We start from the raw sequence: 14,624 nt of genomic DNA on the forward strand, positions 1-14,624 counted from the left end.
AAAAATAGAATTTAATAAGAAAAAATGCTAACAAAATAAAAAAATCATTATTAAATCAGAATTTTTCTTAGAATTATAAAAATATAATTATATATATATAAAAGACCCTAAAAACCCTAAATTTTAATTATTACCAGATAAAACATTAATACCAGGTGTATATGAGTTAGGCAGCTCCTATAATATTATATTATAAAAGGGCCTCTGCATAAGAGGTAGAGTTAATACTAGATAAAATGTTAATACCAGGTGTATAGGAGTTAGGGTGGATTTCGATAGTATATATAAAATTGATATTATAGAAGATTATATTATAGTTGGATAGTTGTTGAATTATTGAAGTTTAAAAGTTGTATATATATATTTTATAAGGTGGCTTAAAAGAGAGGTGGCTCAAAAGTGGGGTACTGAACTTAATATCAGGTGTATAGGAGTTAGGAACTATAAATAGAGGCACAACATATCACATGACTTCTAGGTCACGTTTTCCGCGTACAATGTATGGAAAGTCACTTTTCAAGTAGTTGATTTTCAAAATCAAGAGAAACCTCTCTATAGGAGGGAAAATCTCTCGAGTTATATTGTAGGCTAAGATCAATATGACTTCTGATCTGCAAAATTACATCCTCTGATTCTTTTCTGCATCAAAAAATGCGAGGAAAGGGTTTCCATCTAACCCTTCTTTGCGATCTCCACATGGACATTCCCGAGACTTCCCCCGCTCCTATTCCACTCTCCAACCGAGACAACGTACACGGAGCCTGGGCCCATCTTATAATCCAGGAGTTGGAAATCATTGTCTCCTGAATAAGGATCACTCCAAAACAATTTGCAAATCTTGGTTCCTTCAGCCCAGATCTCTACATTGCCTTCGGTGCCGTACAATGCAGAATGTCGGCCACATGATGCGATATCCATCGCAGTGTTAGGGGGAATGATGTATGTGTTTATGGTTTCAGGAGAAATTTCTACATCTTTGTTGCCCATTTGGTGAAATTTGCCGCTGGGGACATGTTAGTTAGCACGGAAGGAAACAGGGAAAGTAAAAAGAAGGATAGAGAGGATATGAGACGAGAATTACTGCTTTAAGTAGGCACTTTTGATTTCGATCGGAGCTGTCATCATGCTATTGATGAGATGTAGTACGACCCAATCGCTATATCCGTTCGGGGCATTGCCTGACATGATGGCGCAGTAGATGAATTTATGATGAGTTTACTTGATGGCCAAGAATCAGCATCTAATCAGAAATAATAACCAGAGAAAGGAGTGAAAAGAAAACTTACTAGTTTTAATAAGTGATAGTATGAGGATTGTAAACTCTTGTGATAGACAGTTTAATGAGGGGGATCTGAGAGTAGGAAATCTCTGAGTATATATATGTATATTTGAGCAGCTTTAGGAAGAGACAGAATACATCACTTTTTATTGCAGATGACACGCACCTCTCCTTTCACCTGCCAAGAAAGCCTTACATCCAATATCATAGGACAGTATCACTATCTTCTGACCCTACTTAAGTCAAGATACAATAACTCATGCAGTAGTGGCAATGTGTCTGGCCCTGTTTGAATCCGGATATGATAACTTACGTCGTGATTGCAATATGTCTGACCCTTTGTGAATCAAGATATGGTAACTCATGCAGTAGTGGCAATGTGTCTGGCCCTGATTGAATCCGGATATGATAACTTACGTCGTGATTAAAGTGTTTCTGAAAAAACTATGAAACACTAAGGCTATCTACTTAGAGTAGTAACTATGTCTATGTAAGAACTTGAAAGTTTTTTTTGAAAGTACTATATTATATGAGTAATATCATCGAAACTTATTAAAAGATTGTCTCTATCAATTATTATGAGGTACATATTCAATCTATAACTAATGAAAATATTATAATAGTATATCTTTTTAACTAAATTATAGATATTAAATTTAAGACTTATTAGAAGCTTTTGATAGACTCAATTATGAAAAATTATTACAATAACTGAGTTAAGACATTATAATAAAATAAATCAATTATCGAAACTAGAGATGAAAGTAGAGCGAGATTTAACCTACGAAGTAGTACTTATTAATGACTAATCTAGGTCTAAGACTATAGTATTATAATAATTAATTATATTAACTAACTAAAATTGAGTTCTTAAAAGTTGATAAATTTAGCAATTAAAAGTCTAAAGAATTGTCTATAGAATACTTATATTAAAAAATAGTATAAAAAGCTCTAAGTACTTCTATAAGCATCTACATATATTTGCTATCTTAAATGAGTCAAGCTGGGTGGGGAGCCTTGGCGTTCCACAATTATTTCAGACGTTCCCAGATATAATAACTTATACAGTAGTCGCAATAAGTCTGGCCCTTCTTGAGTCAAGACACGATAACTTATGCAGTTGTTTGAGGATAGGGATTAGAAATCTTTTGCGAAAACCACCTATTGCAAGCACTAAACTCATTGTCTTAAAATGCAGTTGACATTACACATGATGATTGATTTATATGCATCTTTCCAAGAGCTCATTCGTTGAATTCATCATCTCGAAGCACACAGACATTCCATGCAATGGGGGGACATTCGAGTCGTGTGTTTAAATCACTAACTAATAAACTAGTTATTCTCTGTCGATACTATCTATTCATTGCAAATTCGTTATATTTGATTAACTTTCCAACCCCCACACTGCAGAGTCAAGACACCCGGCTGAATTTTGTACGAGCTGAAATTCTTCAACCCCGCCTCCAAGGCAGTAAACTAACTAAGAATACTCGGTGTTGTTTTAAATGAATGCTGATCTCAATTCTAGTCGAACTCCTCATCAAAACCATATTTATTCAGTATTTTCAAAATTCAATATCAAAAAAATATAACATAATTAGATTTTTTGGATTTTGATCATAGTAAAACTTGACTATATTAGACTGAAAAATTCGTTATAAAGCGGATTCTATCAGGGAGCGATTACCTGATTGAGTATATATAGTAGACTCACTGTTCCGGGAGCATCCGGAACACTCCACACTTTTGTGGGTTAGCGGTAAAGTGGATCACCCCTGACAGATTCCGATATAAATAATAATAGTTCAAGCGTTTTAGTGAAATCTATACTAGATTTTAGCTTCAAGAATTGTCACGGGTTCAATGTTGGAGTCTTGTGGATGCCTTAGGCATCCACGTCCTATATAGTCGCTCTCCTAGCGCCTTCTTTCATTCTTATATAATACTATACATCTTACTTAGAACCCCTACCTCGCCCCGTGATAAGAATGAAAAATTTTATAGAAAATCATATGATAATAACAGTTAATCTTACTTGTTCAGCTGAGTCTATTATAAATGTTTATATCGAATTTATTAAAAAACTATCTAGTATTCTGATTTTGTTTAAGATTGTTATATTATTATATAAAAAGTAGTTAAATGAGGAAGTTATTCTAGTGTTTTTAGGATTCCAATACACCTTAGTCCGATATAGTCAAGTTTCTCTATGTGTATATAATATCAATGAATAAGTTATATAATATAATCTTAAAGCTTTAAGAATTAAATTATAAGAATCTCTCTTAAATAGGGATTTTTATAGAATTCATCTTAGACATTTGAAGTCTAAAAATAAGTAAGCTTTCATTTCTATACTTTTAAAATCTTGGTTTTCTCGATTACCCAATATTTATATCGAAATATCATAATTCGAAGATATATATAAAAAGATTCAATTAAATATTTAAATATATCTATAGTTGAAGATTTCTGTCTTAAATATTAATAATTGAGATAACATCGAATTTTGAAATAGATAACTTTTAATGAATTTTAGCGTTATATTCACTAGCTAAAGTGAGCTCAGCATTTATTCAAAATGATACTAAATGTTAAAGCATGTATATCTTATAGTGGGTGTGGAAATATTTGTATTCTTTATTAATCTGCATTCTTCTTCTCCACATTATTCATTCCACTGAAAGATTTAGATGCGATCCGGAATCCCTTTCATTTATTTCTGCTGTATGTCAACTAATTCTAAACATTAAAAATGTTCTGTCATCCAATCACCAGCGTCTTCCATAATACAATATCTCAAGACTGCATTTGCTCTACTAGAAAATGTTTCCATTCCTGTATTCTGCTACAGTCACTCACGCCTAAATATTACGTGATCGATATACTCGACTTGCAATCTTGTGCATATTATTCGATTCAATGATTTTGACATCGGAGTCTAGTAAACTCCGCGCCCGCTACCCCCTCCTTTCTCAACCTAGCTCTTCCTTCCTCATTCAAATGTCCCTAGCGGTATGTTCTCATTCACAAACGTATACCCAATAGAATAGTCGTCTAACCACTTCTTCCCCACTGCCAACTACAATCCACGTCACATCCTGATATCTTAACGCAAAGATCAGCACACGAAACGTCATGATCAGTCCTTCCTCCTTTCTATTGCAATGTTGCTTCTGACTTAGTGGGACTCCAGTTGTCCGATGAAATTGCCACACAGATCATAGATCCTCAATTCCTTTGATCATCGCTCATTAGCGGCCTCGTAGAACCAGAAGAACACAATGATATAACAAGAGCATTCGCTTATCAGTAACCAAGACATTGTTTCCTTATTACTCTTGCTCCTTATATTTTGTCATTTCTTCTCATTTTTTCTTAACCACAATTACATTCAGATTTAATTTCTCATCAACCACATTGTACCAAAAGCCCACAAACATCTGACCATGGCCACTCAATACGTACCCTCCCATCCCAATGCTGCCGAGCTTGTCCCCTACCAAGATGGCATGCAACTAGGTCAAGGCTTTAACACCTTCATTGAAGCGCGCCGCGTCGACAACGCCGTTATCATAACAGATCAGAAGCCCCCCTCCACAGGTTTCACCAAAAGCTATACTTCTGAAGAGATTGATACTTATGAGTACGTTCATAGCTAGCATCATAAAATTCCATATCTTCTTTTTTGGTTTGAATTTTGAATTAGAAATTTCAGCTACCATATTTTGTTCTCTAGCAGCGAGTCGGTTAGATATTCAGTGGTGTCAGCCGATAATGATGTAAAGATGAGGCTAACAAAGATTCACAAATATAGGAAACTAGCAAACTCTCTCAATGTGAGCGCCGGAGCAGCCATCAGCGGCTATGGCGCCAGCCAATCTGTCGATTTTGCCTATCTGAACAAAAACGAAGTGCGTCTACTACCCCCATCTCCATTATAAACCCCTAGTCTGAAGACACAAATCTAACCCCTTAAACCAGTTCGAAACAAGCATGAAAACTTTCCAAGTACGCGTCGAATGCCAATATCAAGCCTCTTCTGGAATGGAAAAATCATTCAATCCCATCGAGACGAATGATAAAAATGATACCTATGGGAATCGTTATATTTCTGGTCAATCTCCCTTCACACCCCTCCAAGTCTTGTCATCTATATACGCATATACTAAACCACCCCAAGATTTCATCCATGGCGGTCACTTCTATGCTCGTGTATCTATCTTCGCGGAAAATAAATCAAGTTTTACTGAGATCTCGGAAGCGTTAGTAAATCTCCAACTCTCACCTCTCTTCCCCTTACCCCTTTTTTTTTCCCTTTCACACTCCTCAGAAATCTAATACGTTTCCTCTCACTCTAGTACAAAGACAGCCTTCACTATGTACGGCGTAACCGGTGAGGTAACGCAAGAAGTAAAGAATGCCGTAGAGAAAATAAACAGCCTTTCCACTGTCAAAATCGTTATTAACGAAACGTCTGCCACTAACCACGGTAACGGTGTTCGTGTTAAGGAAACCTTTGCTACAGATTTATTAGCTGTAAAGGATATGGCCGACGAGTTTTACAAGGCTGTAGATGCAGGGAGACACAATTATATTCGCTTGTGAGTTGTTCCAACATGTCTGATATGGATTTGAGTCGGTTTTGGGGTGTGATGAGATGCTAATTATATGTGAATGCAGTGCTCTTTTAGGACAATATACTACATTGCCTGACTTCAATTCCTATTTTCAACCATTGGACTACACGGAAGCAATGGGGCGGGTACGTTAGATAAATTATGAGAGTTTGGTTCAGGAAAAGAAATAGAGTACTGATTGTGTTATATATACAGAGCTGGGAGCTTTTCAACGATTTCATGGATTATATTTCCATTGAAAAATTCATTAAAGACAGTAAGATTCTATTACCTTCACTTGATACGAGATAGGAGAAAAACCATTTCGCCTTTGAGACCTCTTCGCTGACTCCACTCGAACAGTTCCCGCTAATCAATACAAATCTGGACAAGCTGCTCTCACCAATTTTGAGCGAGAAAGATTAGACCAAATTGAGATCTTTCGTGCAAAGGTAATTATTCATATTATCAGAAAAGAACTGTATAATCTGTACTAAAGTGGAAATAATACGTAGATTGCAGCAATAACCAAAGATCCAAATGATGCCCGGACTCCAGGAACTCATAAAGATCCCGAAATCTTCTACCTCGAAGTATTGGTGAGCATTACCATATTCCCCAAGCCTAGTTGGACGTTCGATTAATTGATATGTGTTTTCTAAATAGAGTGATGTGAAGATGCTCACTTACATCGCCCAGAGAATTTATACACCAGATGGCAACTACACCGAAGGTAAGAACTACAACATATCGTTAACTTTATCTCCCCTATTTTTCTCCCAATAACCACAGATCTAACTATTAATTTCTGTTTTCCTACTACAGTCGCGTTACAATCTCTCACATCAGGCGCCGAGGAAATGTTCCAATTCAACGCTTTTGATTTTGAGAACGTCGGAGGCTCAGTCGTCATTTCATTCGGCAAAAAAGTTGAAAATGGTAACCACATGTATATTTGTTTGTTTGGGGCACGAGCTGGGCGAGGATCTTATACCAATTGGCAAGAACAAAGCCATTTCTGGGTTTTTCCAGATGCTGTCAAAAGCTTCACAAGTCATAAATTGTCTTTGTCGAAATTGGATACGAAACAATACCTCAGAATCACGAAAGAGGCACACCAACCTGATGTTAGGCCTATGTTTGACTTTTTTGTCGTTTAGCTTGGAGGAAGCGAAACGGTATTCTTGCAAGAGGGGAAGCATAAAAGCTTGATAACAACTCAATGTTTGATTTATTTGATTTCTTTGTCATTTAGTTGGAAGAATGAAAGTTGAATTTGCCAAGGGAATATATTATGTGTTTATTTCTTAATGACATTCATTTATAATATTTCAGAACTTTGATATGACAGATTTTGATGGAAGCCTACTGGAAAATACGACTACAATCTAATACTGTAACCACGGATCAAACCCTGTGCTGTGACACATCTACCCTTACTCAACCTTAAATCTGATAATCAACACGTAATGTATATGGATTCAGGCTTACTGCACTATTGGATGGTCATTTCTCCACAATCGAACATGTTTGAAAGCCAGGGTTATTTCGAGTTCCTAGCTCGTGAAGCTTAGTAGCGTTGAAGTTGTCAACCCATTTAATCAACATACGCGAGCAGTGTTCTGTATGCTCCAACTTTGACTCACTTAACGAGGATGTAAACACGAGATTTTTGTGAGAACCAGTAGTGAACCTAACCAAATGTTTAGATTAATAAAATTAGGTAAGAAACATGTTTGACTGACCTATGCAAACGTTGCCAGACTATAGCACAATGTACGACGTGCTCTCGAATAGTTGTATAGTACATTTCGAAGCCAAGGTCTAATGGGTCTATTTTTCCGGACCTATTCTTGTTCTGGAAATATTCCCATGGGCCGTGGTCGTTATACTCTTGGAGAGATTTAGAGTCAAGACATTGCCGAGGAACCCAACTGACAGCCAAAGGATCATAAACGCAGTTATTTTGCTGTGCATCAACAGTTGTATTGCCGCAGGTGAATGTTCGAGACTTGGGTACTAGTTGTTTACCCTGGTACTGGAATATGCCGTAGATGACGACAACTGAGATAGGAAAGAGACACAATAGGGCAACGGTGCCAAGGGCACGTCTTATATATGGATGTTTGTTTGAAGAAAATTGTGCTTCATTTTCCGAAGACCCTTGCAGAAGAGATGTGGCGGACTGGTCAATTGACAATTCATCAGTGCCCTCCGATGCAGATCGAAGGGACATAACTTCAAAACGGTAAAAGCTATTCGAGTAATCAATTTTTCTACATCAAAACCATTTCCAAATAAAGAGAAAGCTGGCTCAATATACCTTGAATCGGACCTAGAGACTTCAAGGCGTGCAAATAAACAGCAAAGCACGTTAAAGGACGAAGGTCATACAGCAGAATAGCTGAAGAGTTGATAGAGGCGGTCAGAAAAAAAAGGAAGAGTGGGTAGAGATGGAGAGGCTGAGTGTGAAATAAGATTTCAAAGCCAGTAGCGTGATGGCAGATAGTAGTATGGCAGTTAGTCAGAAGGAGACAGTGATGAATTGTAAAGTCTATCATGATACCAATTCAATATCCTCAGTCAGTTATATACGAGCTTTCAATGTAAACAATCAGGGCTAAGAACAGTATGATTTGCATCATTTATATTATCATTGAAGATTTAAAAAGAAAATACGGGGATATATCATTCTCTATCTCGTATTCTTGCTTAGCTCACGTAATTTAAGGTTTGAGCAACATCGCAAGATAATCGATAATTGATTGATTCATTAGTAGCATAACGGTAAATATCTTAAATAACAGGTGAATTAATCAATTGCTTCTATACAATCTGTCATACCAAGAACGTACTACGATAGGTTGAGACTCATCAAAATCAAGTCTCACTATATTCGAAAAGGAATCAAAATGCAACATTTCAAACTGGATGATTGCTTTATTAACTGAGCTGTATCGATTGAGCCTGTTCTTGAATCTCTAGCCCTAATGAATCTTGTCAATGGGCTGTTGAAATTATATTATGGTTGAGAAAAGTTGAAGGGGTGAGGGGTTGAGCGGGGTCCCAGGGTGGTAATGGATCATGAGCAGTTTCACTGGCCTGTGCGTTCAGGCGATTTACCAACTTGATTACCATATTGAGCTCTAGTTTCCTGGACAAAAAACTCTATGAAATCGCGCACTTCTTCATTCAGCTAACCCTAGAGTTTAAGTTGAGCTTTAATTCTCCCCGTTACCCGATGACATCTTGCATACTGTAGAATCTGTATGTTCTTGAATTTTAAAGTACTACTGAAATCTACACAAAGCTTATTATTTTAATTAACTTTAAGCAAGATTCGCACTTGTAAAATTTGAACCCTTGACCCTAGCTCAGAAGAGCCCCAGTGACTAACGAGTTAAATTTGGATTGTTTTAAAACCTTGTATGAATTCAATTAGACTTCTGGTGAATCACGTTGATCGAGAACCGAAGTTTTTCATCCCTGGTGCTACTGTCCTCCTTATGCGCGGGCCCTTTCATAGTGTAAAAGGAGTACATAATCATTGTTATAGTTTTGTTCAATTAATACAACTTCATATACACCCCACCTTTCTTTGTGAAAGTTATATTGTAAAAGAATCTTTCCTCCTAATCTTCATTCTAGTATATTGTTATAATTTCATAATCATAAAGAGTATTATCTTCATTTAGCATAATTAATGATCTTATATCGTATTCATTTGAAAAATTGGCCATACGCTAGTAAGGATTAATTATTTGAATTTCTCGTGGGTTAGGGTTGCAATAACCACCAGAATTGTTTGATTCATTTTTCTAATGGATTATTTATCAAATGCCTAATATTTCAATTGAATATTTCTATTTTGAGATATTTTATTTCATTTAAAAGCAATCTGATTAACCCCAAAATAACCTTAAAGTAATAATTCTTACTAGCGCATGGCTAATTTTTCAAATGAATATGGTATATAACACTAATAACTAAAGCACTTTAACGAAAAGTTAGATACGTTACATGATCTCATAGGCTTTTTTCCGTTATATATTAGTGAGGCTGTAAAGTACCACTTCTAACTAAAGAATTAACAAAGGCTATAATCGAGCGCACTCCAATCTTAGCGATTTTATCCCCATCACCGAGATTTGGATCGAAGGAGCATTCTGTGAGAGATGAAGGAGCCACTTTCATTGGCACTAGGCCAAGACAATATATAAGCTCATGCTCGAGAAGTCCATCTGGTGATTCGTAGCCGTTGACCTTTCTAAGTGACTCGTCAAGCACATCGAGGTCGAGGTGAATAATCGCCGGTCCATACACTTTCTTTGCAAGCTTCATCTTCAATTCCTTGAGATAATCAACTTTCTGGTCACTGTTCCACCATATAACATCAATTCCCGACTCATGTACTAACCTCCAGGGTATATGATTAGTTTTAAGTAGAAATGCAATATGCTCTTATATAATATCTTATTCAGCTACCGGTGTTTATTCAACATATTCCTTATTATCCTCTAGACCGCCAACTCAGGACTTCTATGTGGTCCGTGCGATATATCTCGAATAATAAAGTATATAAGTTCAGCTGCGACTCTCAGCATACAGACAACTTCCATCTTGCACATATGAGCAGGTAGGTAAAAATTGGATTGACGTTCTATTATTTGCTTTTGCAGCTATTGACGCAACATTCACGGTCATTGCACCAAAAATCTAGTGTATCTAGGAGTCATCCTGCATACCAACAAGCTTCAAAGACACAGCCCACAATTTTGCTTCTTTCTCACTGTCGTAGGCCCAAGGCGCGTAGCCTGGACCCCACTGTCCAGCAGATGGCTCATATGGCTTCGAAATCTGACAATTTTCCACGTATTTCCCTCCAGTGCCCTCAAGCTCCCCAGCGACGGCAGCCCAAACTGTTGTTGCAGCACCCTGTTCTACACTCTTCATCATATTGGCAAAAGTCTTGTCTTCTCCAGCCTGCTTGAGTTCCTCGGGGGACATATGTCGTGACAGGTCGGTGTTAACAGAACCGGGGTGAAGGCTGAAAGCGTGTAAGCCACGATTCCCAAAGCTACGGTCGATATGATTAGCTGCCCATAGACTTACAGTTTTGCTCTGTCCATATGCTTTCCACGGTTCGTATTCCCCTTCCAGATTCAGATTTTCAAAATGGACATCAGAGATTCTGTGGCCCACTGAGGAGAGGATGATCACTCGCGAATTGAATTCTGGTGTTGCTGAGGCCAAGAGAACTGGCTTGAGCAGCTGGAAGAGGAGAAAGTGACCCAGGTGATTAGTACCAATCTGGGTTTCGAATCCATCCATCGTACGGCCTTCAGGGGTGGTCATGACACCAGCGTTCTCGATAAGGATGTTCAACGACTCAGATCTCGACAGGAACTCTGAAGCACAAGATCGGACACTCGCTAGAGAGTTGAGATCAAGGGTCAGTAGATGAATGCGATCAAGTTGAAGAAGGTCGCCTAAGATAGCTTTTGTCTTTGCTACATCTCGAACAGTGAGATAAAGTGTTGCGCCTGTTGCGGCAAGAGCACGAGCAGTTTCAACACCAAGTCCGGAAGAGCAGCCTGTGATCAAGATAGTTTTATTGGCCCACTGCCCTTCGATCCCCTCATCTTGAATTATTTGTTGCGCAGTTGGCCGGGCATCACCTGGCCCGCTCGGGTGTTCATGGGATAAGGCATATGAAGACATGGGGATTTGTTGATCGGATTTGTCAAAAAATTATTGATATTTTGTTGATTGTGTGGATAATTGAAGGAAGACTGGAATGGAGTAGTCAATAGGGAATTGGAATGTAGGGGGAAGAGGAAGAGGACTTTATATGTCTTGCTTTCATCAGCTAGAAAATTTGCATGATTGTTGTCACTTCCATTTCAGGACCAAACGTATAAAGTAGTATGTATTACGCTTAGTAACAGTAACAAATCCAGCGCCCAGATGGCTAAAGGAATGTTGTTGCGGTTGTCCGTTTCATGCACACTCTCATTATGGCTGACATGAATTTCCCTGTAAGGATTAGCTCTTTTCTTTGCCAAGCCGCTTATGAACACCTAAATATCTAGGTACCCACTTGAATAATGTCAAGCTGACAATTATTTCCTTTCCTATCCTCACGCGAAATACACCCTCAAAACATTCAACGTTGTCAAACCCCTCTGTTTACCAATACAGGAAATAACGGGAAGAATCACGAGGTCGATGTCCTTAAAGACTCTACCCCAGGATTTAGCGCTCATGTCCGAAAACAGAGAACAGCGGAAGAGAGTCCAGAACCGGATGAACCAGAGAGCCTATAGTGAGTAACAAGCCCTTGTTACTTTCGTTGAGATCTCTTTCATCATAAAAATCGCATTTTAGAAATGCAAGCTTACTGTAGCTTCTAGGGAGACGAAAAGCTGCAGCTGAATCTCAGAGCCCAGATTCAAAGCCGTTTCGGGTTGTTCGATTTCGACTCGAAAGTGGCGCTTTTGAGCCTGAAGTGGAGAATAACCTTTCGTCGAAAACATTGCTACGTACACATTCATTTTCTCCACGAGTTGTTGTCGGCAATCCAGCACGATTGACAAGTGAGTCCGGCGCTTTAATAGTTTTACCAGACCAATTAATCAAACCCATCTTACCTAGAAAAACCACAAGAAGTGGGGATAATTGAGCTTCCTCTGTCGTCTGATCATCTGCTTCATCTCATTCAGCACACCATACTCCGTGCCCTTTTTACCAACAAAGATCTCTTGCGAGCAACTGCAACGTTTACAAGAGCAGACTCTCATGTGATTATAAATAAACTTAGCAGCAACTTATGTGGTGCTTACACGACGATTCTTCCGGGTAACAGCAAAATTCCAGAGCACCTTATCCCGACAGAATTACAAATGACCCGTCCCCATTCTTCCTGGATCGATATGTTCCCCTTCAAGAGATTCCGAGATAATCTGATCATGTATGAAGAGCACTTTGATCACGAAGAGATGTTTAAAGATCTCTTCGGGGACTTAGTGAGCAATTTCATGCCTAGTTCAAGCTGCTCATATGTTTCTCATCTAGGGTCTGGCAATTTAGCCTCACCGAGAGTTGATGAAGTTCCAATAACTGCGAACCGAAAAGGATTAATCACATGGGGAGAGCCATATCTCACGCAAAGCTGGGAAGTGACGCCGGGGTTTATTGCAAAGTGGACTTGGGCTCTGAAAGGGGTCGATGAATTAATTGAAAGTAGTAATCATTGGAGAATACTGAGAGGCGAAGATCCAATACGAGTCTCTTTCTTATAACAAATTCGAAGAATTAATGTTACGGGAGCTGCCTCTAAGGTTATTCGAAGGTGTTCAGAGATATTTTGAGATGGTTTAAATCAGACTTCAAATAGGAATTCAATAAGGTTGTAGTTGATTGTAATTCTGGTAATTATACTAAGAAAACTGTCAAAATTACATACTAAAGCAAGTCAATAAAGGTTAACTAACCAGAACAATAAAGCTAAAAAGGAAAGAGATCTCTTATCTCTTTTATAATAGAGTATTACTTCTTTTAAGCTAGTCTTGAACTAAAATAAAAGTGATAAAATATTACATAACACGTGAAATTCGTGACAAGTATCATTATTAGTAGTAATTTTTAACCGGCCTTGTAGGCGAGCCCCCCAAGAGCATTACAATTGGACTAGCTGTAGGAAGAAGAAAATTTACATCCGTCAGAAGGATTCCGAGACCATCAGAAGCCTCCCAAGCCAAAGCTAATTTTATCTACATTCTTGTCTCTAATCTTTTGAGTGCTTTTATGGGTGCTTTCCGGTCTGTTGCTGTTGTGTTAATGAAGACTGTTTTATTCTACTGGGGCAGGTTAACATATTTGTTCAATATAATATAGCTTTTTATAATATTTCTATTACCTTCCTATTGTGGCGATAACAGGCTCAAGAATAGTGAATTGGGTTAATTATCAATACTAGAGAATAACAAACTACTGCTCAAAGATCTAGATTGAATCTGAAGGAGGCTTCTATAGGTCTTATCTGATAGGACCAGAATAGGACCAAGAATACGATAAAGGGACTATTTGGAACTCAAGTATGGAGATATATTATCTCAGAGCTGCTATCGATACTCTTAGCAATGCCTCGATAGTTATTCTCTGACGAATACTTCTTATTATTCAGACTGAGATGCTTTCGCTGCACAGCATTCTTTGAAAATGATAAAAACCAACAAGATAGACGAAAAAGAGATTAAGCAAAATGCCTAAACCAGTGTTCTTTTACATAATCTTGTAGATCCTCTTGGGGGAATTTTTAAAAACTACTAAAATGAAGAAAGGGGTAGCCTTCATACAAGCTCAAATCTGTCTACGAAAAATCACTGCTTATTATCTGAGAAGTTCGGAGAGCTGCAGAATAGACCACTAGATTACTCATATGAATTACGACATGACACTTTCGAATGATAATCGAGATTGAATATCGAATTATAAGCTTGAAAGCCTGATTAATACAAGGGATATAGCTCTTGGTAAAGCTATTAGCAGAAAGTTTCTCAGTCTTACTCAAATAAAGTAATGTGTGAAAGATTTCGAATCTCAAAGCAATCTGAACCGTTTAGAGATGATCCACAGAGTGTATTACAACAACATTGTTACTTTTACATACTAGAATACATTTTAAAGATATAGAAGTCCCAAAGGAATTTATGTAGCGCATG

At 37.8% G+C, this 14,624-nt stretch overlaps 5 protein-coding genes across 6 annotated transcripts; 2 read left to right on the plus strand and 3 right to left on the minus strand.

Moving 5' to 3' along the window:
- Positions 1-516: 516 nt before the first annotated feature.
- On the minus strand, positions 517-1,334 carry BCIN_03g00005 (hypothetical protein). The gene is made up of 3 exons (XM_024691649.1): positions 1,287-1,334; positions 1,082-1,218; positions 517-1,003 (listed from the first exon to the last, which is right to left on the minus strand). Exons 2-3 carry the CDS (start codon positions 1,183-1,185, stop codon positions 673-675), a joined length of 435 nt encoding a protein of 144 aa, XP_024547420.1. The 5' UTR covers positions 1,186-1,218; positions 1,287-1,334; the 3' UTR covers positions 517-672.
- A 3,051-nt stretch (positions 1,335-4,385) lies between these two features.
- On the plus strand, positions 4,386-7,211 carry BCIN_03g00010 (hypothetical protein). The gene is made up of 11 exons (XM_024691650.1): positions 4,386-4,928; positions 5,100-5,196; positions 5,267-5,399; positions 5,466-5,547; positions 5,644-5,886; positions 5,966-6,047; positions 6,118-6,178; positions 6,265-6,353; positions 6,417-6,500; positions 6,568-6,634; positions 6,727-7,211. Exons 1-11 carry the CDS (start codon positions 4,732-4,734, stop codon positions 7,059-7,061), a joined length of 1,470 nt encoding a protein of 489 aa, XP_024547421.1. The 5' UTR covers positions 4,386-4,731; the 3' UTR covers positions 7,062-7,211.
- A 1-nt stretch (position 7,212) lies between these two features.
- BCIN_03g00020 (hypothetical protein) lies at positions 7,213-8,504 on the minus strand. The gene is made up of 3 exons (XM_024691651.1): positions 8,225-8,504; positions 7,647-8,156; positions 7,213-7,594 (listed from the first exon to the last, which is right to left on the minus strand). Exons 2-3 carry the CDS (start codon positions 8,135-8,137, stop codon positions 7,408-7,410), a joined length of 678 nt encoding a protein of 225 aa, XP_024547422.1. The 5' UTR covers positions 8,138-8,156; positions 8,225-8,504; the 3' UTR covers positions 7,213-7,407.
- Positions 8,505-10,538: 2,034 nt separating this feature from the next.
- Positions 10,539-11,866, minus strand: BCIN_03g00030 (hypothetical protein). 2 transcript variants are annotated; one of them, XM_024691653.1, is made up of 2 exons: positions 11,014-11,866; positions 10,539-10,948 (listed from the first exon to the last, which is right to left on the minus strand). In XM_024691653.1, exons 1-2 carry the CDS (start codon positions 11,620-11,622, stop codon positions 10,928-10,930), a joined length of 630 nt encoding a protein of 209 aa, XP_024547424.1. In that variant the 5' UTR covers positions 11,623-11,866; the 3' UTR covers positions 10,539-10,927. The 2 variants fall into 2 exon arrangements, with proteins under 2 accessions (XP_024547424.1, XP_024547423.1); XM_024691652.1 differs by having other exon boundaries at positions 10,539-11,866.
- A 179-nt stretch (positions 11,867-12,045) lies between these two features.
- BCIN_03g00040 (hypothetical protein) lies at positions 12,046-13,410 on the plus strand. Its single transcript, XM_024691654.1, has 3 exons — positions 12,046-12,226; positions 12,315-12,497; positions 12,556-13,410. The coding sequence occupies exons 1-3, from the start codon at positions 12,130-12,132 to the stop codon at positions 13,200-13,202; spliced, it is 927 nt and encodes a 308-aa protein (XP_024547425.1). The 5' UTR covers positions 12,046-12,129; the 3' UTR covers positions 13,203-13,410.
- Positions 13,411-14,624: the final 1,214 nt, after the last annotated feature.

The sequence above is a fragment of the Botrytis cinerea genome, chromosome 3 (assembly GCF_000143535.2).
Source record: "Botrytis cinerea B05.10 chromosome 3, complete sequence".
NCBI lineage: Eukaryota > Fungi > Ascomycota > Leotiomycetes > Helotiales > Sclerotiniaceae > Botrytis > Botrytis cinerea.